Source organism: Anabrus simplex, chromosome 4, assembly GCF_040414725.1.
Source record: "Anabrus simplex isolate iqAnaSimp1 chromosome 4, ASM4041472v1, whole genome shotgun sequence".
Classification (NCBI taxonomy): Eukaryota; Metazoa; Arthropoda; class Insecta; order Orthoptera; family Tettigoniidae; genus Anabrus; species Anabrus simplex.
The window spans coordinates 143,175,202-143,201,789 of record NC_090268.1 but is presented as its reverse complement, the minus strand read 5'-3'; the positions used below and the strand labels follow the sequence as shown (position 1 = coordinate 143,201,789).

The 26,588-nt window shown below is 37.4% G+C and overlaps 1 protein-coding gene across 1 annotated transcript in view; it reads left to right on the top strand.

Moving 5' to 3' along the window:
- rod (rough deal) overlaps positions 1-26,588 on the top strand; it is a 404,971-nt gene that overhangs the window by 94,247 nt on the left and 284,136 nt on the right. The window contains exons 6-7 of the mRNA XM_067146037.2: positions 6,421-6,575; positions 16,676-16,869. Of these exons, the coding sequence (XP_067002138.2) occupies positions 6,421-6,575; positions 16,676-16,869 (349 nt within the window). The remainder of the gene's footprint in view (positions 1-6,420; positions 6,576-16,675; positions 16,870-26,588) is intronic.

Here is a 26,588-nt window from a genome sequence, read left to right as displayed (position 1 = left end):
CTGTGCAGCCATGTCGTCCGTTTTTTCTCTTATCCATACTTCCATTTTTTCACTCTTACTGGTTTGTTCTTCAATCATCTCTTTTATTTGCCCGAAAGGGCAAACTTCTGTCAACACCTCTCTTACAGCTCTTTTGATTGCGTCCATACTTTTCCTTTCCTCATTTCTACTAGATGACGGGCCTGGGTTCAACTCGACCCCCCCAATACATAGTAAAATTATAATCACTGCTGCCGATAACAATAGTTCTCCTTTCCTCTCCATATCCATTTTACACCCACCTGGCTTCTTTTCTTCTTTCTTCATTTTCCTCTGCCATCTTCCTATCGTCACTCTGTACTGTTCTATACCAATCATTGTCGGCCCACATCTCGGCGACCTTCCAACACTCCACACTCTCGAACTCCACTCCCCTCCCGGGACCCACAGCTCACTGCGACCTCCTTCGTCCGTGGCTTAGGCAAGACTGTTTTAATAAAGGAAATAGGATCAGCAGAGCAAATGTAACCAAAATAAAAAAGAATTCAGGCCACATTATATTTTAATCTATCAAATCTTTGCATCTAATCAATGATTGTCTGCCTGCCCTTAATCTCACTGTAATGACACTCATTTTGGAAAAATGATTTTCTAAATCACAAATCCTGCCTGAAACATAGTATAACTAAATTTGGATTGATATTAGATGATTCATAATTTGGTTCCTCCTAACATGTCGTAATATAGATAGTCCTGTACAGATGATCCTTTTATTTACATTACTCTTGTTTGGCTCCACATTATAGGTATTTGTAGCATCAGTGACTTTGCGATCTGTATGTGAACAAATGCAGGGCACATAACCTCTTTCCTTGCAAATTTATTCTCTTCTGTATACACTTCTTTGTCATTCTGAGGGAACTGACCAGCATCAAAATGTTGCATAAATTTAGCAATGCACCTGACATTACCAGTCATAAACTTTTTTCTTAAATATTACATAAGGTGGTAGTTTTCATCCATCTCTGGTTATACCAATCACACTAGTCATTATCATACACCTCTGTTTTTCACTGTCATCAATTCCAATTAGTATGCTGAATTCCCATTCTTAACAGAGGCAAGTGTCATGTCAAAATAGACCATCTTATCTGCATTGCCAATCTGTCAAAGTAGCCTGTGATGTGTAATTTCCTAGCTAAAGCTATAAAACTTTTCACTTGTATTGCGTATCCATAGTGCCTCTTATTTAAACAACGGGGCCAGTGACATGGATTTTAGGTCCCTTTGACCAACAAGCATCAGTTTAAATAATCGTGCAGCCTACTTTTGATGCCAGATGCTTCTTGTCTTTTTTGGCTGCAAAATGCCCTGCAGTTATTGTGTTTTAAATGTTTTACATTTTCGCCAGTCATGAATATAACTTTTGCTGATAGGTTACTTTCTTCCCGCTGCATGAATTCTAAAATACTCTGCATCTTTGATAACACAAGTTTTTAGCCATGCATAAGTGGTAACGAGAACTGTTTGCACTTGCTGCCGTATTTAATACATGGTTCAAATCTCTTATAGTTTGGTGATTGATGCTATGTGCAACGCTGAAGTATAATGATGTTCATGTATTACAGTTTGCGTCTGACGAGAGGTCGTAGCAGCGTGTAGGTACGGCACGAGTGACAGATTCTACACTGAGCTACAAACATGAGTCGTGACAGACAGTGGGAGTTCTCTGAAACAGATGCATGTTCATTATTAAACTTTTCATTATGCAGTAATTATAGTAAATGTGAAACTAATGCACAATTGCCCTACCATTTTGAAACATCACAAAATCACCACAATTCAGATGATTTGCCGTGAACGGAACAGACGTTTGTCAGGCCTCGAGGCCTGAGATTGGTGCATGCGCAGCAGTCATGCTTAGCTCCCGCAACCCCTACCCCGCATTCATGCCACTTCTCGTCAGATGACCGTAGTACAAGGCGGTAACCTCCTCGTCCTGAACAATGTGTGTATATGAATTTTTTGGTGCCAATTTTCAATACCAGTATAAATGGTCCGTTGTTGGACATTATAAATTTTCCAGCTAACTCATTCCTGGTAGCCAGCGTTTTGCAGCCGTGTGCTAAGTTGTGCTCATCAGTTGGTACTTAGCACACCCACCAAGACTTTCAAACTTTCAACTTTCAAATAAAATATGCATGAAATATTTGTGTATAGAGAGCAACTAAATTTCACGTAGTGGGCCACCAGATAACTTTTAGCATGCCGACAACAACATGGAGCACCACTATCTGGATTGAACCTGCAATCTTGCATATGTGAGTTAGTGAGTTAGTCACACTATTGCTGGTTCACCATGTTAACCAAGGGAGCGAATTGAAGGAATGTACAGGAATGCAAGTTCTAGTGTATGAATTCACTGTCACTATAAGGATATAATTTCTGTTGTTAATAAATTTGTTTTATTTAAATCAGTGTCAAAACTGATCCATTCCTGTTTTCAACTCCTTTGTTTTACCTTAAAATATAATTGGTAGCAGCCTTATATGATCATATCTGTTCACATGCACATTAAATTAAATTTTATTTGTTTATAATCTGCCTGGTGGCCATAGTCTGACACTACGGTTGGCCGGTTTGAGTCCTGTTGGAAAAAGCTTTCATCATCAGAATGTTGCCTGGCAGGGTAAAAGAGGGGGTGGTATACAATTATAATCTCTAGATTATGTGCCAATAGTCTGGATTCAATTCCAAACCTCTCCACAGTGTTCATTTGGAGTGAGAACATACGACTCTGTTGATGGTGATTCATCTTCCGAATGAGGATGTTAAGCATTGAACTGATCCCTTGGTGTTATTTGACAGAGGTATGTGCCGACACTGGATTTCACCTTCTCCATACATCATCATCATTTTCATCATCGTCATCAACATCTCACACCTAGATGCATAGGCCACAGATGTGTGTCAAATAGAAAGCACTACACCTGGCAAGCCAAATATGTCATCAGGCATGAAAGGCCATATGGTAATGAAGTAAAATAAACCATTTGTTTGTGCCCTTCATATTCATTTACATCCTAGACACACCTCTCAGTAGTTTTCTGCTGAATCTGAAGCACATCCAGTTTTGAAAGCCACACCATGAAAATGAATGAACTCATCATTTCCCAACTCCAGTTTCCTGGGTGTGGTGTACAGCGCTAGCCATCTCCTGTCTTCATACATCTTCTGTTCCACTACATCCTCCCATTTGTGTCCTCTCTCCTCCACATCTGATCTTAGTCTCTATCCAGCATTTTCTTGGTCTTCCCTGTGGTCTTCTTCCAATGAGATTAAGGTCAAAATATTTTCTGGCAGGTCTTTCCCTGTTCATTCTCATTATGTGCCCATACCACTGAAGTCTGAGTTTCTTTATGACACTGGTAATAGGAACCTCGATACCAGCTACTTTCCTGTTCACTTCATTTCTGATCTTGCCCTTTCTGGTAGTTTGGTTCATGGTTCTAATGGATCTCATTTCAGTTGCTTGTATTCTATTGAGGTCTTTGTTTAGTAGGGTACATGTCTCGCCGTATGTGAGGATTGGTACAAGGTAAGTGTGGTACACGATTGTTTTCGCTTTTTGTGGTATTTTGCAGTCCCAGAGAAGATTTCTGACTTGACTGTAGAAGTTTGATGCTTTCTGTGCCCTGCTGAGTATTTACTGCCTAACAGTGTTCTATTTTGAGATTGTGCTTCCAAGGTACTTGAAGTGGGAAGGTGATTCGATTTTTGCTCCTTCCAGAAATATATTTGAGCTTGTTTCTTCCCTATTGATGGTCATTTCCACTGTCTTTGTTTTGCTCATCTTCCGTCCAAAACTTTTGGATGTATTGTTCCATTTGTTAAGTTTCGTGTGAACTTCAGCTTCTGTCTCTCCCCATGAAGGTACATCATCAGCAATACCAGGGCGTTTGGTTCACTGTCCATTTTCTTGATGGATATTATGACCTTGTCCATTACTGTTATGAACAGGAGTGGTGATAGAGCACTTCCTTGTTGGACATCTCTCTTTGTTTCAAACCATTTTGATCGTCTGTTGCCTATCTAGACACAGCTGTAGCTCTTCTGGTATAGCATCTTGACTTTGTCAATTAAGTACTTTGGCACCTTTTCGTCTTCCAGACATTCCCATATCTTGTTTCGAGGAACACTATCATATGCTTTTTCAATGTCCACAAATGCAATCACAAGATTTCTTCCATATTCCCAGTACTTTTCTGTCAGCATTTTTACTGCAAAGATAAGATCCACAGTACTTCGACTTTTCCTGAAACCGTGTTGTTCTTCCTCAAGCAAAGGTTCCACTATCTTCCCAAGTCTCATTTCTATGATCTTTTCCAGCAGCTTCAGTGTGTGTGACAGCAGCGTGATGCCTCCGTAATTTCCACATTTCTGTCGGTTGTCCTTTTTGAACAGTGGGATGATGACTCCTTTACTCCAATATTCTGGGATTTTGTTCCTTTCCAAAATCGGTGATAATCCTCTATATAGCCAATTCAAGCCCAGTATTCCAGCTGCCTTTATCATGTCTGAGCTGAGGTCATCAAAGCCTGGTGACTTCCCATTTTGCATGCTCTTTAGTGCTGTTTCTACCTCAAGCCATGTTAATGGGTATTTGTTGTTTTTGGCTTCATCTACCCTACAGTCATTGATGGTGTTGCCCCCATCTCCATATAACAGCATGTTGAAGTACTTCTTCATTTCATCCCTGATCACTTCCTCTGTTCGTATTAAGCTACTGTCATTTGTTTCCAGTGCAAGGATGTAATAATGTCATGTGGCCTGTGGAGAGGTGTGGTGCAGGTCTTTCAAGTTGACGCCATATCGGCGACCTGAGCCTCTGTGAGGGGCCTTACCTAGGATGATTTCAAATGCTTAATATGAGAGAGAGAGAGAGAGAGCATTGGAATTAACCAATTAAGTTTAAAATACCCTGCCCTGACGGGAATCGCACCCGGTACCCCATGGACCAAAGGCCAGCATGCTAACCATTTAGCCATAGAGCCAGACAGCTATGAAGTAATTGGTGATGTATTTGAATATTGAGTTTTTGTAATCGTACACAAGTTGAAAATAATGCTTTACTGTTGTGTGAAATTCAGGAAGATAACTTTAAGGATTTTCATTTTCACTCCACCAGTGAAGGAACCCTCTGCAGATTTCCCTAGCCCATATAAAAATGTTTACAATTCTTATTATGACATAACTTCTGATCACAGCAGTGTCTTCAGGGAAAAATGTCTTCATTCACAAAGAGGTTGAAAATAGGTGCATTGAGTATGGTAGCCTTTTCAAGACTCAATTCATGTCATTTGGTAAGAAATCCAAAAGAATTGATTGTCAGATTGGGGATACAGATCTGCAACAGGCAGATCATTTCAAGTATATAGGATGTGTGTTCTCCCAGGATGGTGGTATAGTAAGTGCGATTGAAGTAAAGCTAATGCAGTGACCTCACAGTTGTGATCAACAGTATTCTGTAAGAAGGAAGTCAGCTCTCGGACAAAACTATCTTTACATCGGTCTGTTTTCAGACCAACTTTGTTTTTACGGAAGTAAAAGCTGGGTGAATTTTGGATATCTTATTCATAAGTTAGAAGTATCAGACATGACAGCAGCGAGAATGGTTGCTGGTACAAACAGGTGGGAACAATGGCAGGTGGGTACTTGGAATGAGGAGATAAAGGCTAAATTAGGAATGAACTCGACGGATGAAGCTGTACGCATGAATCAATTGTGTTTGTGGGGTCATGTGAGGCAAATGGAGAACAGGTTACCTAGGAGAATAACTGACTGTTTTGGAGGGTAAGAGGTGTAGAGGGTGACCAAGGTGACAATGGTTACATTTAAAGATAAGAGGTATAGAACTAAAGGAGGCCACAGACCTAGTTACAAATAGAGGATTGTGACAGCGCTTAGTAACTTCACAGGCTTGCAGACTGAACGCTGAAAGGCATAACGTTCTGTAATGATTATGTATGTATATATGTAATGTATGTCAAAAGAGGGAACGGTCTTAAGCCATCTTCTTAATCTCATAAACATACTAGTGCATGCCACTCTTCCTGAAGACATTTTACTAGCTTAAACTTTTCAGTTTAATTTTGATTAATAATGCAGCTATAATTGAGCTATTATTGTGTTGATGGCCAGATTTGGATTGGTTAATCTCAATAACATGCTAGTTCTGATCAACGTCATTGTGCATCTACTGAAATCGCCTCTCTAAGTGACAAATCATTTCTTTAATATTGTAATTAGTAGTAGTTATATTACACTGATGAAATGAACTAAAGAAACATGTACTGATGTCTGTGATATTGTGTATAGCAGTGTTTGATAGTTAAAAAGGAGGGGGATGTTACTGTATTTGTAAATCTATTTACTTCTCAGATATCTTCAGCCACTCTCTTCACCTCAATGGATTCTTCAGTTGTTGTTATGACTGGAAGACAGTTGATATTGTGGTCAGATGGCATTATGGATGAGTGCATAAATTTTGAAGATGAGTTCCCTGCACTTGTTAAAGTTCAAGAATTTCAAAACAGGTAGGTGCTTGGTTGTTTCCTTAGGTATTTTACTTGTTATACTAAATGGAAATGGATAAAGAAATTGTAAAAATACTTTTCAAAGAAAAGGAGCTAGGTGGGAAGATGTATGTATTTAGGAATGTGTTCACGGGAGAAAGAAATGGAGAGGGGGGGGGGGAGGGGGACAAGCAGATCTCAAAGAAGTCGTGAGTGAGAATTAATCTTTCTTGATCTGAGAAGAGGCTGGGAAAAAGCAGATGTAGAAGAGCTGGTTTTGGTCCGGGGAGAGCCCATCTATGTCAGTGACATTCTGTGAAGATATAGAATTTGTCCTTGTCTATTTATGTTTTAATATTTGTTTCATCTCTTCTTTCTGTTTTTCCTGTGCACACTAACTGTGATTGTGCTTTTGTGGATGTTTTTTCCCTCCATCGTAGCTTCCTGTCTTGTGTATTCCATTTCCATTATTTACGTAGAAATTGAATTTTCTCCTTTTGCATTTGACCTGTTGTTTTTGTTCTATCTGTATTTAACTTTTTATCTCTTCCTTGTACATAATCTGGCTTTCTCCTTTTCCAATACTTTCTACATCATGAAAGAATAGTTCTCAAGAATGACTCCCTCAGCATTAGTGGAAGTGTGCACCACTGATAAAGCTAGAAAGCAACAATTTCCTAAAGGGCTGAAGAAATTGTTCTGGCAAGACTGTGGTTTAAAAGGGATAAGCTCTTGATCATGCTTGGTAACGGATGTGAGTGAGGCTCCACAGTAATCAAGTGATTTGAAGGTGTTATACAGCAGTGAAAGTGATAAAATTTTGTGGAAATGTTACATTTGTATTTACAAATCAATATACCCACACGTTGCAAATTCGTATTGTAAAGAAAATGGATCGCCAAAACAATAGAGTTGGAAGCCCAGCCACTACCAGTGCTGCAAGCGTAAACCGCTTCGTCAAGTGCACACTGGATGACTTCATTAACTTAGACAGCTTTTTTGAAAAAATTGTGCAGATCATTTCGACCCGCATAACAGAAGTGGTCGTAAAAGAACTTGAAAAAAGTTCAAAATTTAATATCGAGGCGTAGTCAGAGTTAACTGCAAAACTTGATAAGGAGGAGGCAGAAATCTGCAAACTGAAGGAGAATATGGATGCCAAGTGTGATTAACTGAAGCAATATAGCAGGAGAAATAATGTAAGAATTTTTGGCATCCCTAAAAATTTGAACGAAAACTGCGATGAACTAGTGCTCAACGTGTGTCAAGCAGTAGGTGCAGATAGATGTCACAGAGTAGGACCTCGATCTCTAGGAAACCACGACCTATCCTAGTGAAATTTGTGTCTTATTGCTCACAGCAGGATGTCTTTACGAGGAAATGGAAACTGAAAGGATCATCCACAACAATCAGTGAAGATTCTACGGCTATCAGAATGACCATCTTGAAGACAGTAAGCCAGCATTTTGTACTTTTAAACACTTGGACTGACTCAGGAGACATCGTAATCAAGAAGGCTGATGGGATGAAATTAAGAGTGTGCTAGTTAAAGGAACTTCCTATGGCATAAGCTTATGTTGCAGTGCTGCCTTATCACTTCAGAATGTGAGTCGACTCCCATCCTTTACTGCAAGTCACAGATGAGAAGCTATCTTTTATTTTAAGTAACTTTATCTGTCTTTCTCGATCTTTATCTGTCTATCCATTTACTGCATTTATTTATCTAAATATCTAAATATCTATTTGCTTATCTACCTTCTTGTCCTACCACCTGTCAATCTACTTACTCTTTAATCATTTTCCTAGCTGGTTCTAATTTAAGTCAGGGCCTCTGTACTATGTCTACATAGATCTAACATTAACACTACATAGAATAAGCTCCTATTTGAGATATTCTCTGCGCCTAATCTGCTGTTGCACATTATTATTATTATTATTATTATTATTATAATTTAACTATCTAAAATATCAAGAAGTTAGTAAAATAACCACCTAATCGATTTGGTGATTACTTTACTAACTTCTCGATTATATTCATCGATACGGTCATGAAATGGACAACTTGTAATATCTAAAATATGTTAATTGGTTATTATTCATTGTATGTAGTTGCATGCTGTGTTCTAGTTCTAGTTGATTTCATTTTAGCAATTGGCAATGCGTATCACAAATAGCCGCAATCCCTCTGACCTTAGCAATACTCTCCCTCATAACACTTCCTGTTCCCCGCCCATCCTTTCAACCCGTGTACCTGCTAGTCCATTGACCCGAATCGCACCCGTTGAAGCTACAACACTCATTCTCCAGTCAGCCCTAAATAGACATAAAAGCACACTTCACATTTGTCACCTTAATGCCCAGAGTTTAGTTTCTCAAACTCGTGTAGATGAACTAAAAACAATTTTCATTCCACTGTCCTTCGATATTATCTTATGCAGTGAAAGTTGGTTGAAAGTCAAACATCATGCTAAGAATCTGGAATTACCTGGCTACTGCCTTCTGAGGAATGACATATTTGGCAAAGGGGGCGGTGGGGTCTGCGCTTTTGTCTCTTTGCACTTGAAACCTCAAATTATCTGTCAGTTACCTCAAGAATATGAGAAAAAACACGAGTACTTGTTCATAGAGATACAGGTCTTCTACCGTGAAATGCTTGGTAGGTGTTGTATACAAACCGTCCAGAGCTCACCGTCTCAGTGACTCTGAGACTGATCTTATTAGACTATTACCTATATACAAACTTTTTATAATGATACGTTATACAAACGTTCTAGACCCAGACTCTTCCGAAACCACCCATTTGCTGAATGAGTTTCATGCATGCAGTATGACGATCCTCCCACTTCTGCTAACCACACTAAAACTTCTCTCACACACACACACACACACACTACTGGACCTAATAGTAACGAATAACCCTAACAGAGTAATACATCACGGCCAGACATTTGCTTGCATAAGACCAATTTCATGTTTTTACCCGTATTGAACTTACTACTAGTATTTACATTTCTTATTTTTATTATCCACTCAATTCAATACATAAAATGTTTGTCTCTAAAGGGACATTACAGTACAAAATTGGTACATATTTCGCTCCCTGTATTGAGTATCTTCAGCTATTTTTTATACGATTTTCTCAAGGTTGAGCCATACATTAAACCTTATTTATAATAATTTTGTTCATTGAAAATGTTTTACACAACTAAATTTCTTGTCACTGCTTAAAAAGTAAACAAGTAATATTGACAATTAAATTGTATCATTAATGGACTGGGCGTTAAGTACATAATATTGATAAAATGACATCACTACTCAAAAAGTAAACAAAATATTTTTTTGACCCTTAAAATGTATCATTAATGGACTAGATGTTAATGATAAAATATTGATGTCCAAGTCATACTAAATATGCCAATTAAATTGATAGATTTGTCTAATTCTCGTTCGTTTCTTGATTTTTCAAATACTGTTAGTGTATTTATCGGAGTGTTATATAACACAAGAAGTAAAAACTCGATGATAAATAGTCTCATTGCTGCAACGTATGTTGGGTATTCAGCCCGAAGGCTGGTTTGATCCTCTGCAGCTCCGCCAACAGCTGTCATAAATAGCCTGGGCGTCACTGAAGAATCACCTTAAAAAAAAAAGGCGTGAAACAAAGGGACACAATCATCCATAACGTTGCAGTGTACAACACATCACATCTATGTAACAATTATTGGTGTCCCTTTAAACTACGCTTAACAACAAATTGACCTGTGAATATAGAGCAATGATGGCTATGCGGAACGTAGCTCATACGAAATATAAACATTACTTGACAGAGGACATCTTTATTACAAACGACTACATAATAAAAGGACTCGGACAGTAAGAAACGCTCCACTACGGTATGCCCATACGTCTGTCACATAAACGGGCAAAGCTTATTTGCAGCCAATCGAATGGACGACCTTACAGAAATATTCAGCCCAGTTGTTTTCCATGTCCTACTAGTGTCTGAGTCATGGTTAACAGATAAGAGCCAATCTTCTTTGTGTCATCTTGAAGACTACTCGCTTCTGAGAAATGACCACCCTCACAAACGAGGTGGAGGGATCGGAACCCTCCCAGAAATGTACTACCTATCGACCACTGAAAAATATAAATAGATTCTTCGAGGACGCAGGCAAAATACCCTGGCATAACATAATGACCTATAACAAACTATATGACAAAGTCACCTTCTTTAACAGCAAAGTAACAGAACTATTTGACAAGCATGCCTCAAAGCGGCGAGCGAGAATATCCAAAGGACCCTCCCTGTAGTTAAATGATTACATTAGACAACTAATGAAACAATACAATAACAGACAATACAAAAATGACCCTACTGTACAAAAGTTTGATGAATATAGGAAGTTACAAAACAAGACAACACAACAAATGCGGAATGCTAAACTGCAACACGCTTACAGTTTAATTATGCCTAATGGTAGAACAGCGATAACAGTGTGGAAATCTATTTATAACCTTGGACTTGCGAAGAACAAAAACAAAGATTAAATTACACTCTCTCGAGGCTCTGAATGAGTACTTTATTGCTAGTTCCTCCGCAGTACAACCTGTCGGCAAACAGAATCTTATGTACCATTACAATACACACCCTACTCCTGACAGATATAAATTTTGTTTCAGTCATGTGACACCCCTCCAAGTCAGAAAAGCAGTCCTTAGGGCAGGGATGGCGAACCTTTTCCAACTAGTGTGCCATTTTAGGTCTGGATTATTATTCTCAACTGTTCACTGTGCCACTTGTTATTTTCGTTTGTAATGGACACAACCTCCACCCCTACTCACCACGGCCACCACCGACTTCCATCCCTAATTTCAAATTGTGTTTCATAAAATGATATTACATATATATATATTGTAAAATACCAAATACATGTGATTGCATGTTTCATGGTCGTATTTTGCGAATACCGCAAAAATAGTTAGTAGCTTTGTCATTTATGTTAGGTTCATAACTTGTCTTCACAATGTTCACTGCAGAAAATCTCTACTTGCAGGCGTATGATGACCCAAACAAAGTAAGTAGTGCTGTAGCAAGTTTCTTCATGGCCGAAAACTTTTGTGGGAGACTGTTCCACTGTTCAAGTATTAAGTTCTCCGGCTTCTGGAGAGAGTATTTACCATCCACAGCACACCCGATTTTCACTAATGCTTCATCAAGTTGTACGAAATTTTCACCCATACATGCTTTCTTAAAATTCAGTCAACTCCATTTCTAAACTGCCAATATCTAACCACTCAAAAAAAAAAACCCCACACCTCATTTGTGCAATATGAGGTTTGGAAATAACGTGCAATACTTTCTCCATATCTCAATATTGGGATCATTTTTGGCAACTATTTGTTTTACAAAATTCACAACAATAAACAGTTACGCACTAAGAAAAACTACGCGATGCTGGCAATCACACACAAGCCAAATTTCACTAATTCACTTGATATGGGTGAGCGAATGGCTCGTCGGCTGCATCTGACATTTACTTCACTTGACTTCCGAACCTGTGGGTGTTGTAGTGTTGCCATAATGCACGTTCGAATGGAACTAGAATTTAGATATTCGGTATTTATTTCTTAAACCTGAAACACTGTGACTATACGATGGATGAGATATGTATAGTCTAGAGTACAAAACGTACATAAAAATGTTAAGATGGTCATGTGGTGTGCCACCGAAATCGCGTTCGCGTGTCACCTAATGACACGCGTGGCATAGGTTCGCCATCCCTGCCTTAGGGTAAGCACGAAAATTAAAGGAATTGATGACATTGAGACTGACATTGCCAGACTAATTCTTGATTTTATATTACCAACAACCCATATAATCATTAAATTTCTCTCTTCTATACTTCACATATCCAACTATCTGGAAGGAGGATATTGTGCTACCTATTCCGAAAAGTCAAACGCCTTCGGATGAGGGAGACTATCGTCCAATCTGTATTTTATCAGCTTTATCTAAAATCTTAGAATATATAGTCCATACACAAATGTCAGAGTACCTCAAACGCACAATCTCCTTAATCCTTTCCAGTCCAGTTTCCGACAAGGATATAGTAAAACTGCAGCCTTACTCAAAATGACTGAGGACGTTTGACAAGTGTGCCACACCCACACCTAATTGTCTTCATATTTTATTCTCTGATATCGATGTCATAAGTCAGTTCATTGAAAATGGTAAATGTTCTCTAACTTGACGTCTACTACTTCCCGTTGAGACAGATGGCACCACATGCAATTATGAATTGCCAAAGCATTTTTTTCAATCTAAAACTTGCTTTGTATGATCTCTGACTCTTTTAAATGGTACTACAAAAAGATTTATGATTTGTGATTTTCACTATGTGACTCTCTGCTTGTACATGATTACTTAATATGTTTGGATTCTTATCCTTCAGACTCCAAGTATTTGTTTAAATTTCCTTTTCCTTGGCTTGCCACAGTTATGCTAGGTTAGTGTACTATGTGATCCCTGTTCTGTATTTTGTTCTTCATGTTTATTGTTTCCCCTTTTTCTTTATGTTTACTTGATATACTCGTATATTCGTTCCTACGCAGGGATGAAAGGTAACACTGATCCTTTTTGATATGCGTGTGTGCGATGTGGTTGTTTGTGGATTCTTTTACATTTGAGACCTGTTCATATCCTCTTCGACTGCAACATCTGGCTTGAGACCATGTTGTGTAATATGTTTGGAACCCTAATGCTGTACGATTCATGTTCACGATTTCATGTGATATGAATATGTTTCTTAGCTTATGTGTTGTTTGGTTATTGTTGTGACTGGGTGAGCCACGCCTGCGTAGCGGCCACCCAGATAATATGATCTGTACTCTCGGATCAAGTTCGTAAGCCATCGGCTAACTTTTATCATGCTCTTACGGTCATTATGGTAACGTGCCTTGACACTACATTTTATTCTACTTTGCACATTTGGTTTCTCTGTGTATATGTGCATGTGCATTGTGTGATTGTCAGATTGGTGTTATTTTTTGGTGCCTTATGAATATTAGCCTTTAGCTTTATTATTATTATTATTATTATTATTATTATTATTATTTATTTGATTATCTTGTCGATGTTGCTGGCTTATTCGGGATCTTATTTTCTATTCAACTTATCTTTGACTCGATTATTTTGCTTCGGTAATTATGGCAATGCCCTTTTATCCTCCTTACAACCTTCTGATGTTCTATAATTATTCTTTTCTGCCCGCTTTGCTGCTACTACTTTAATTTCTGAAAGATTCTGACTGTTTAGAAATTGTTGGATGCTTTTTGAGAAGGTTTGGCGGGTTGTTGGGTTACTTTTGTTTTATCAGGAGTGGCAAAAATATTTCTTAAAAAGCCGCTATATTATCTCTAATTGATGCTTCGTTCTAATGAAAGAAATGTTTTGCAACAAACCTTATGTACCACTGTCTGGTATTAACTGAACCTTCCCTATGCCTCTGTTGAATAAGATAAATGCAAGAATTTTATGAGATGGTTATTAAAGAGGCGAAAGACTCGTATGTATTTTAGAATACGTATATCAAAGACTATGTACATGAGTAACAGTTTCCCTTATGCCTCCTCTTTGTTTATTTTGTGCTCATCTTTTATTTGTTTGGGCAACCTTATGATAATAAATCCTATTTATCTTAACCTGATCTCTGCTTTGGATTCATGCCTTTTATACTTACAGTCATCAGTGTAAGAGGCTTGGATTCAGTTCCAGGCTGTCTATAGACAGTTTCGACCGGTCCACGATATTTCGTTAGTAGCCAAGGTGAGTAGGTGGATTTGCCGACCACGCTCTGCTACCAAGAAGTAAATTCAGTTACAAATTAACTTCGAATGAATTTGATGAGTGTTGATATTTCTACATACACCATTTTGACTGTGAATAACGTCTTATATTTGCTATGTGTGTTTATAATTATGATTTAGTCCTTTTGTCCTGTTCTCTTAATCGGCTGATGATGACACTTTAAATGTGTCGAAACCGGTCGCAAAGTTAACATGTTGTAACTTAATATTCGTACAACTTAATAATAGTGTATTGAAAAGGATGAACCTCTATACCTTCTTTTTAGTATTGTGATTCTCAGTTCAATGCGGAACTGTTATGAAGTTATTAAACTTTAAATATTGCTGAGTAGTCTCGCCTTTTATATGTTCAAGACCTACACGTCATCAGGTAATGTTGCGCCGTTCCCGTGTCCAGGTTGAGTCGCAAAAAGATCCAGACTAGCTCAATACTTTCATTAATCTTCAATTCAATGTCGATTTGGGGTCGCAAGTTCTGATAGAAAAGTTACCGAATGAGACAAACGGATGAATTTGTATTATATCAACACGTTGGATGTCTCCATCTCGCGATTCAAATCGTATCATCATAAATTCGTATCATTCTTAGCCTATGAATACTTATAAGTATATGCTCAACCTAAGTAGCCATTGAAAGAATAAATAAATTTAAAATGCTACTTTTAGATTGTATCTTTTGATTACATTGGTGATATGGTGTGTACTGGTGTTGTTGGAGGTGAAGGACGCATATTCAATTTTTAGGTTTTTCCACTTTAATTACTTACTAGATTTTAAGATAATTTATAAAATCAGTTTTGAGACAACACAATCCCAACGGACTTACGGTTCCCCATTCAACGAATAGATATGTTAGTGAAATAAACAGGCATTTTAATTGTTATAACAAATTAAATAATCTGGTTGCTAGGTTTTAAGACAGTGAATTTGTAAACGTTCGAGAGGAGTGTTTTAATTCAACCAATGGTGATAATGGTGATACGTTTCATAGACGGTTATTAGGTTTTAAAATTGTAATATATGACAAACTAAACAGTGTTTTTTAATGATTGTGATTGTGCTGTTTTAATTGTTCGTTTAAGCAACCGAGGATGATCCATGGATCAAAACTAATATTGAAGTTTAGATGTAAATAAATAAATTTGACAAAATATATAGTATTATTAGGCGGGAATGTCAGAAAACTTCGTAATTGTGAGTCGTAAACCATCAATATGGAAAAATGAAACTAATCACACGACAAATGCATGCGTGTTGAAAAAAACATATGAAGTGTTCAGGCCTTCATATCCCTGTTGGATAGTTTTTATTTGTGTATTCAATAATACGTTTTCTCACTTAACACATTTTCTTTCCTTGTCCCCTGCAGTAATGTCCTAACCAATGTTTTTTGAATAAACTAACCTCTGTAATCAGTCACCCAATCAGCACTGTATTTTGAGGTGTATCACATTCTAACTTAATTAGTATATAGCATTAAAATGTATATAGCATTTACTTCAGCATTTATTTCTACCGAGTTAACTACTGCTATGTTATTTACACATTTATTACGGAAACAAGTTTTCTTTCAGTTTGAATTGTGTTTACAGAACACCAGTTCATGAGTATTACTAATCGACTTAGACATCACCTTCTAGTTCGAATGTCTACGAGGGAGTTCGCTAGTGCACATAGCAAGAAAATTATACCGAAGATGATCGATGGCAATCAGTTAATCGCTAGAGTACATAAGTACCGATAATGGAAAAAAATAACGCACACTTAATTGCTCGTAATAACGGATGCATCACTGATAGGGTTCTTGCTGTAACCAAAGGATAATACACAATTTAATATAGGAATTTTCAAGGGACAGGAAAAAAACTGTTGTTACTGCATAGTTCTCGCTATAGCGGATTTGTACTGTTTGAGTTTGACTGTTTGCAAACACTATTATATTCAACTATAGAATAAGTCCAAATCAGTTCATGGATTTAGACATGTGTAGTCCTGTATTGGCAAATAAGTTGCAGAAGAGCATGGATGGTTACAGTATGTTAAGCTCTTAGTGATGGGATATGTTAGTAGTTAGAGGTTTCTCATTTGAAATACATTTATTTGTGTATCTTTGATGTACTAATGGAGAAAATTTTCTGAAGTGCACCTAACTCTTTGGGCATGCTTTTATTTTTCTATTCTTTCATATTTCTGAAGCCTTTGTTACTCTTTGTTTTCTCCCAAATACAGTAATAATTTTCTTCTTCCTTTTATAGTTGGCTGGTTTGCTTAACTGAAGGAGGGAAGTTAGCATTGGTGTGCCCAAACACCCTAGCAATTTGTTCAGTCGCTGATGATTTACTAGTGCAAGATTTCACTGTAAGAACAAACTATGAGGAGTCCAGTATTCTTCTACTCACTCAACCTAATGCGCAAGGAGAAGTGTACATTCATTATGCTACTTTACCAGGTAGGACATATTTCTGAATTTTGACCCCTTTCTTTTTATTGTATTATTGATCATCAAACCAAACCAAACCCCATGGCACTACAGCCCTTGAAGGGCCTTGGCCTACCAAGCGACCGCTGCTCAGCCCGAAGGCCTGCAGGTTACGAGGTGTCGTGTGGTCAGCACGACAAATCCTCTCGGCCGTTATTCTTGGCTTTCTAGACCGGGTTGATCATCAAACATTTATCCTAATTTTACAGGGGATCTTACAGTTTGTACAGGTTAAATTACTTGATATCTCTTATCCTGTTTGTTTTATTAGCAAACTGTTCACTTTGCACTAGATCTCGTAACCAACAAGATACTAATTATGAAAACAGTTCTTCGAGGAACTTATAAAATCACAGAATGGGATAGTGAGGAATTAAAAAAAATAGGGCTCTTTTCACAGCCATTTTCAGTTTGTTGATATAAATATGATTGTAAGTGATTTGTTAGACGTAGAGCTTAAAACTATAATTCGCAAGTTCGAGTTGATGTAGTGTTGACTGACTTGGAACTGAACGTTGGAAAATCTACAAGAAATAATAAAACAAATACAATGCCCAACTATGAAAGTTCTCAACAAATAAATCTGCATTGGCCACAAAGTTCCATTAAAACAAATAAAACTAATTCCTTGGACCAAGCTCAGTATTGTTTAGGAAATCTCAAAGTTTGACCAACAAGGATTTCCAGATAGCATGAAAATCAATACAAGAGTCTTAACAGAAACAATGTATAGTTGAGAAACTATTATACTATAAAGGTACAATGCATAGTTGTTCAAAAAAGAAGGGACGCTTGCATTTAGTAGTTTATCAGACTTTTATTTTAATTAACCTAACTAACCTCATGGCACTACAGCACTGAAGGGCCTTGGGCTACGAAGCGACCGCTTCTCAGCCCGAAGGCCTGCAGATTACGAGGTGTCGTGTGGTCAGCATGACAAATCTTCTCGGATGTTATTCTTGTCTTTCTAGACCAGGGCCGCTATCTCACAGTCAGATAGCTCCTCACAATCACATAGGCTGAGTAGACCTTGAACCAGCCCTCAGGTCCAGGTAAAAATCCCTGACCTGGCCGGGAATCGGACCCGGGGCCTCCGGGTAAGAGGCAGGCATGCTACCCCTAGACCACGAGTCCGGCCTTTATTTTTATTACCAAACTATAATTCACCTCCTGTGTAAATAAACCCTCTGGATACCTACAACAAACATTATATCCATATGTTCAGTAGTTTCCAAGTTAAGTGTCCCTACAAGCACCAGTCGAAGAAAGATAAATTTCTCCTGGGGAGGTATTTAAACATAGACCTCTGAGCTGACACAGCCATGCCATAGCTAGTGTGTGGTGGTGACACCAGCAGAAAACGACTGTGTATTTGAGCTTAATGCCGATTTCTCGGCATGGTTCACAAGCCAGCCTAAATTCACATGCTGATTAGGCAACATTGCGTAGCAAAGCCAATTTGAATTCGCCCGCCAAGCGATTTTATTGGCTATCTTCAGTTGCTAATAAAATAAAGACGGTGCGAGAGATCATATTAATGATTTCAAATTATTTATCAGTATGACAAATCCTCTAATGCACATATACCTGGTTCACATTGTTTCCGACCACCCCTTATTATGCTTCCCGTTTGTTTTCTTAAGGTGCGTGAGAGGAGGGTGGGGGAAGAACTGTATACATGCCCATATTCAATACTCTGGATATTTAATTTTACTCTAGAAAATGCTTTCTCAACAGTTGCTAGAAGATAGCTGTTTACTCTGTAATATTTTTCAAAGCAGATGTAAGTTTCATACTTGGTTGAGTCAAACCACCATCTAATTATATTGGCACAGACTTTCACATCTGTTATCACTTTAAAAGCTTTATTTTTTTTCAGGGTATTTTAAATGCACTCATTAAAAAAGAAAAAAAGTGAACCGTGAGGGAGTTGTCATTTTGCTGAAAATCTTTGTCTGCAGTTACATTCCAAGCAGATAGTCAAATGATTACTTGAACAGTCTTGCTATCAGAGGCTGATTAACCCTTTTGATGCCAGGCTGTAATGTAGTGGTTGCGCTAAGAACGCAAACACAATTTTAATGAAATTGCACACACTAAGGAAAAATGTTCTTCTACTTACATTTTTTTTGGAAGGTAAATCCCTGTTCTTCTTTTCCATAGCACACAGCTAAATAAATAGCATGTGTGTATGACTATAATTGCAATAGAGTTTCATTTTTCATTTAAAATTGAATGGATGAAAACCATAACGGTATAAGTGACATTTTTTTTAAAATGAGTGAAGTGCAGGATGTAACTCCGGTAGGATGTATCCTTTCACCAGCAAAGAGATACAAGTGATAGCGGTAATATTCTGCGCTCTAGTGATGGGTGGTATAACTACAAATGGCATGCTTTATATGAGCGGTGACGATGTTTAAATGCCTTTTTCTCTGAATGACCAAAATGCTACTTATACCGTTATGGTTTTCATCCATTCAATTGTACTCATTATTGATTATTTTTGAAAAAAAATTTCAAAATTTGACATTTTGACCTTTTTAGTGTGTTTTTATCATGGGTGAATGTGACACCAGCACCAGAGCCTGGTGCCAAGTGCACAGAATTTACGAGGAACATAGGGATATTCACTCCAAAACCAAATTAAACAATAGATCGCTATATCTGCTGAAAAAGGAACACTTATTCAAGCTGTGAATGTCCCTTTCAAGCTACATATAAACCATTACTCATGTTACTATTCAACAATTCAATTCAATTTATAAATCAAGTGGGTCAACTATACAGATAATGAATACAAACTCCAAGATCGACTTAAGAACACTTGGTTACTATAAGGACATTGACATAGGTCAACACCAACCACAACAGTTTTAACGTATCATTTTAGTTTAAATTTTAAACGTGCTATCCGACTTCATCAATTTTGACTTAGATTTTAAATTAAGACATACCAAATTGTATTTTTTATTTTTGGTTGTATGTAAATGTATGTTTCCAATTAGATCACGGATGAAGATGTAGGGTCGAAACTAGTACCAATTATATAGGACACTGAAAATGAAAACCTACAACTTGTTTTCCAGTCATTGACCGGGTCAGGGATGGGATGAATGAAGCATATATAGGCTGTTATTACAATGGGGTTGCCACTCCCAAGGTGATTTATTAATAAGTGATAAATGCTATGAAATGATAATGGAGAGTGTTGCTGGAATGAAAGATGACAGGGAAAACCGGAGTACCCGGAGGAAAACCTGTCCCGCCTCCGCTTTGTCCAGCACAGATCTCACATGGAGTCACCGGGATTTGAACCACGGTATCCGGCGGTGAGAGGCCGACGCGCTGCCGTCTGAGCCACGGAGGCTCTGTATTGGATACTATATTAAGCTATTTATCGTATGGCATGTACACATCAGTAAATATAAATTATAACAACATAATGCAAAATAAAAATAAGTACTACAAAGATAAGTCCATATGGCTTATATAACGTAGAGCTTCTGGCGCAGCGTTCAGGAAGTCTTCTCCAATGTAGGTTCTCTTGGTGCACTCCATCACAATGTGCCGAACAGATTGGGTTTCAGCCCCACAGTCACATCTTGGGGACTGTATTTTTCCCCATTTGAAGAGAGCATCAGCACATCTAACATGGCTCGTAGGGATGTGATTCAGGCTGGACCAAACCGAGCATGGCTGATAAGTTCACCATTGGTGGGGGCAACTTTCTAGCCACTGTTGTTTCCATAAGTTGCTCATGTTGAAGCCATCATCGGGTAAAGCTTTTGCTGTGAGAATAGCTGGGTGTCTGGATCTAAGCCTGTTTCGTTCGATGTTCGGAATGTCAGTAAGAACGGGCAGTTGTAGGTCAATGATCTTCCGATATTCCCGAACAAGAGCACTTTTTTTTTTCCCTGTCTTGTGGAGGTGGTATATGACTGGAAACAGGCAGTCAGTAAGTGGGTTAGATCGTATTGTTCCACTAATGATGCGCATTGTTTCATTCAATACACCATTGACTCTTTTTGTATGAGCACTGTTGATCCATACTGGGGCACAGTATTAGACTGCAGAGTGAACCAGGCAAAATGCTGACACTCGTAATGTGTCTGCTGATGACCCCCAGCTCGTGCCACAAAGCTTATGCAAGATGTTATTTCTGCTTCTCAGTTTGGGAGCTGTTTTGATCAGATGTTCTCTATAAGACAGTGTTCTATCTAGTGTGACTCTGAGGTATTTTGGATGTATGTTATGCCTGAGTATAGTTCCTTCAAAGTTAACATTCAGCTTTCGATTGGCTGATCTATTACACAAGTGGAAGCATGATACTTCTGTCTTCATAATATTAAGCTTTAATCTCCACTGTTTGAAATAGTTACTCAGAGTGTCTAAGTCAGAAGTTAGGACGTTTTTAGTTACCTTGAAGGTTGCATGCTGTTACTATAGCCTAATCATCAGCGTAACAAGAATTTTCTGGATTTTGAGATGACATATCTGCTATATAAAGATTAAAGAGAGGTGTGAGTACTTAACCTTGTGGAAGACCCTTGTGAAGTGTTTTGGTAACACTAGTATCCTTTCCCATGGTGACAGAGGAAGTTCTTTCAGCTAACATGTTGTCAGTGAGGGCAATAGTTTATCGACATCAAATGACTTGAATCAATTTATAAAGCAGCCCATGCCTCCAAATTGTGTCATAAGCTGAACTTAGATCCTAGAAGGCCACAGACATCTTCATTTTCAGCTGATATCCTGCTTCTATATAGGTTGTTAGAGATAGAACTTGGTCAACACAACTTTGAGCAGGGTGGAATCTGGCTTGTTCTACTGGGATCTTCTGGAGTATCTTTGGACTGCTTCTGTTGTACAGAAGCCTTTCCAAAAGTTTGTAGAGTATGCTCAGGAATGCAATTGGTGTATAGTTTTTTGGATGGTCACTTGTTTTCTCTTGTTTATTGCAATAATTTTAGATTGCTTCATCTTGTGTGGTATAATACCCGTTTCCATGATATCCGAGAAGAATTCTGGTAGTCAATGTTTTGCATATTTTCTACATTTCAAGAGGAATTCAGGGTGGATTCCATCATGTCCAGGTGCCTTGCCTGCTTTTAATTGTTGCAGTGCGGTTGTTATTTCAGAGATTATGAATGGGCATGAGAAATCAGATTGATCAGGGCAGGCCCTTTGAAGTGTAGCGTGTTCTTGTTTAATCTGTTTTGTATAGGTTTTATCTCCTGGAACTTTGGATGTGGACAATATGTGAGCCGCTATTTTATTGGGTGATATGTGTTTCTTGTTAACTAAATTCTTGCTTCCACCTAATTTCCGCAATAAGGACCAAGCTTCTCTACTAGTTGTTTTGAAGTCAAGAGATTCAACTGTCAGTCCATTTATCCCTTTGCACTATATCAAGACTATGTAATAGGTCATCTGCAATTCCATGATCTCCACTTCTCAAGAATTCTTGGTACTAATTTTCACATCTGTCATTCCATTCTGAGATGTACTGCTTATGGTATCCTAGAGGAATTGCCATTTTTCGTGCATGTTTAACTGCACCAACAAAACGTTCATAATTATTGGCCTTAGGAGGAATCCATCTGAGACATTTGTCCAGATTGTCAGCAAATATGTTCCAGTTAGCCTTCTTAAAATTCCATCGTGGACAAGGAAACGGTGATATAATGGGAATGTTTGTACCAATTTCAATCAAGACTGGGCGATGTTGACTGTGTGGAAAGTCTGTTAGGACTATGTTAAAAATTAAATAACTGGAGGTTCAACCTATTCAATACTCAAAAGAAAGAAACGTAGCAATCACATTTCTATTTAAATGGGACCGGTTTCGACCTTAGTCTAGGTCATCATCAGCCATAAAAAACATGTAAAATGTTTAAGAATGTTGGAGGTCAGTTTTTCACTGTTAGGCACAAAGACACGACATCACATTCTGTTCTGCACAAAGTCACAACATTAACAATCAAATTTGCGAAGATCAAAAAGGCTTGAATTCGCAGACGAACAGATCTGTAGATGAAAGCCGCCAGCTCCCGGTGACTACGTGGCACACTCAAGGTCACGCACTGCGGCCAAACACCAAAGCAGAGTGGAGAACGTTTCGAAGGTCCAGAACCTGTCACGGCTGCGGGAAGCCAAGTACGTATATAAAAATGTACGATGCCAATTAGTATAACCGAATGAGCACCCGTACTCAAGCTAAGATCTTGGTAAACAGTTGATTTGAAAAAACAATTGTAGAGAGAAGAAAAAAATGTAGTAAAAAGCGCAATATCGGAAAACAAATGAAAACTTATATGCACAGTGCGCTATTAAAAAAAAAAAAAATTTTTTAGGTTATGATTGAAGTAGTCGAAGTTGGCGCAAGACAAAAATTTTTGAAAGAGGAGAATAAATTAAACGAGGAAGAGTGATAGTGAAATAAGAGAAAGAATAAAAGAAATTGAAGTTAGATGGTAATGAGGAAAGATAAGATAGGGAAATGAAGGAGGGGTAGTTTAAGGTGGGTTAGGAGGGTGGGTTATTGGAGGTAGAAAATATGGGTGGGAACTATGTAAGACATGGAAAATAGAATTGGAGTTTTGGAATTTGGAATTTTTGAGAAGAAGAATTAGGAAGTCAAAAAGGATATTGGGTTTTTCAGAAATGTCGTTTAAATTGAAATTAGGGTTGAAGTACTGGTCAAGGTGGATAAAGCAATTTTCAGTAATGTTTAAGAGGGGGCCTTTGTTAATGATTTTAAGTATGTTTATGTCATTGTCAATACTGGTGAAATTATGTTTGGAGTCTTGTATGTGCTGTCCTATGGCAGAGAATCTGTTGTATTTAATGGCGTTGACATGTTCAGAGTACCTGATATTGAAGTTGCGGCCAGTTTGTCCGACGTAGGAGGAACTGCAGTTGTTACATTTAAATCTGTATACACCAGATTTAGAAAAGGCATTAGACTTATTTAGAGATTTAGAGTTGTGTAAGATATCAAGACTTCTATTGTTAGTTCTAAAAGAAATTTTCATATTATGTTTTTTAAAGATATTAGTTATTTTATAAGCATCCTGAGTAAAAGTGAAGGTGGAAAAAGCAGTTGGTTTTATTGTGTCTTTAGATAAAGTGGTTTTTGGACGGTGTTTGAATTTGTTGATAATGCGGTTAATGAAGGAGTTGTTAAAGCCATTAAATTTAGCAATGTTGCGGATGGTGTTTAATTCATTATTTAAATCTTTTTTGGACATAGGGGTGTTGAAGGCACGAAAAATTAAGCTGTTATAAGTAGCACGTTTATGAGCTTGGGGGTGCGAAGAATCTTGTCTTATTGTAGTTGCTGTTTGGGTTGGTTTTCTGAAAATTTTGTAAGATAAAGAAGAAGGATGTCTAGTAATAGTTAGGTCTAGAAAATTAAGAGTTTGGTTGTGTTCTGATTCGAGGGTGAATTTAATGTTAGAGTCTAAGTTGTTGAGATGAAGAAGTGTAGAGGCTGCGTTGGTTGATTCCTCATTTAATATTACCAATGTGTCGTCGACATATCTCGCCCAAAAGAGGATGTTGGAGAAATTATTATTATTATTAATTCTTGTGTTTTCTAAGAAGTCGAGGTAAATTTCAGCAAGAATGCCAGAAGCAGGTGAGCCCATAGCCAAGCCATCTTGTTGATAAATGGTGTTGTCAAAGGTAAAATAATTATTGTTGAGAACTAATTTTAAAATAGACATGAAGTCTTGAATTTCAAGTTTACTTAGGTTACTGAATTTGTTTAGGTTGTTGTTTATAATGGGGAATAATTTTGGAATTGGAATACTAGGGTACATGTTGACAATGTCAAAAGAATGGAGAGAAAAATTTGGTTGGATTTCAAAATTTTTTAATTTGTTGATTAGATCAGAAGTGTTTTTGATAGATTTGTTGGATAAAAATCGATAATTTTTTAGTAAAAATGTTTGGATGAATTTAGAAGTGTTGTATAGGGGACTGGGTCTGTAATTGATAATTGGACGGATAGGAATGTTAGTTTTGTGAATTTTAGGGAGGGCTTTGGCAGTGGGTAGTCCAGGGTTCATGTTTATTAGTTTAGTTTTTTCTTGATCTGTGAGGAGAAAGGAAACGTTTTTTAAAGTATGTTTGAGTAGGCGTTGGATTTTTGTGGTTGGGTCTTTTTTTATTATAGAAAAAGAAGGGTCACTGAAAAAGTTTTTGGTTTTATCTAAGTAGTCATTTTTATCCATTATGACAGTAGTGTTGCCTTTATCAGATTTGGTGATAATGAGATTATTGTCATTGATTTTCTTTTTAAGATCTGAAATGGTTTTATTATCTTTAATTAAATTATTATTATTATTATTATTATAATTAATAAGAGAAGTGTTTTTGTTATTGTTAATGAAGATTTTTTCAAGTTTCCTTTTTACTTCATATCTGATTTCATCTTGTTCATCTGTTGGCATTTTGTTAATGGCTATTTCAGATTCAATAATTAAATTGGTGGCTACATTGAAAGTGTTAAGATTGGGCCAATTGTGTTTGAAGCCCTTCGAAAGGATTGAGTTTTCATCATCACTCAGAGTTGTTTTAGATAGATTTACGATGGGAGGAAGGAATTGTTCAATAGTTTTGGAGGGTGTGTTACGGTTCTTAAACTGGAATTTATGTGAAGAAGAGTTGTTCTTGAGAATTTTGAGTTTTTTCTCAAGGGTTTGTTGTTTGATTGACAGTACATGAAATAATTTATCGTCAACTTGAGTTAGGAAGAGGTTCCATTGTGCACTCGGGAGAAGATTAGCAATTTCTAGATGTGTTTCATATAATCTGTTGTTTAAAAATGATTTTTTCTTGTATAAGAAACGAATTTCGTTTTTTAGCCAAATTTTGTTGGTTATTTTTTGGGTTTTTAACATGTGAGGAGAAGAAATGTTTTTTCTGGTACAACTTTGAAGAAATTTGGGGGTAAGATTGTAGGATATGCATTGTTTCAGGAAGTCGATGTCTTTTCCTAATTTAGCGATCTTGATCTTAAGGCCCATGTAAGAGAAGGCTTTTTGTTTAGCTTGGTTAGCTTGTGCATTTAAAGATAAAAATTTCATTGTTCCGTATTGAAATTATTGATGTTAAAAATTAAATAACTGGAGGTTCAACCTATTCAATACTCAAAAGAAAGAAACGTAGCAATCACATTTCTATTTAAATGGGACCGGTTTCGACCTTAGTCTAGGTCATCATCAGCCATAAAAAACATGTAAAATGTTTAAGAATGTTGGAGGTCAGTTTTTCACTGTTAGGCACAAAGACACGACATCACATTCTGTTCTGCACAAAGTCACAACATTAACAATCAACTTGCGAAGATCAAAAAGGCTTGAATTCGCAGACGAACAGATCTGTAGATGAAAGCCGCCAGCTCCCGGTGACTACGTGGCACACTCAAGGTCACGCACACTACTGTCATAATGGATAAAAATGACTACTTAGATAAAACCAAAAACTTTTTCAGTGACCCTTCTTTTTCTATAATAAAAAAAGACCCAACCACAAAAATCCAACGCCTACTCAAACATACTTTAAAAAACGTTTCCTTTCTCCTCACAGATCAAGAAAAAACTAAACTAATAAACATGAACCCTGGACTACCCACTGCCAAAGCCCTCCCTAAAATTCACAAAACTAACATTCCTATCCGT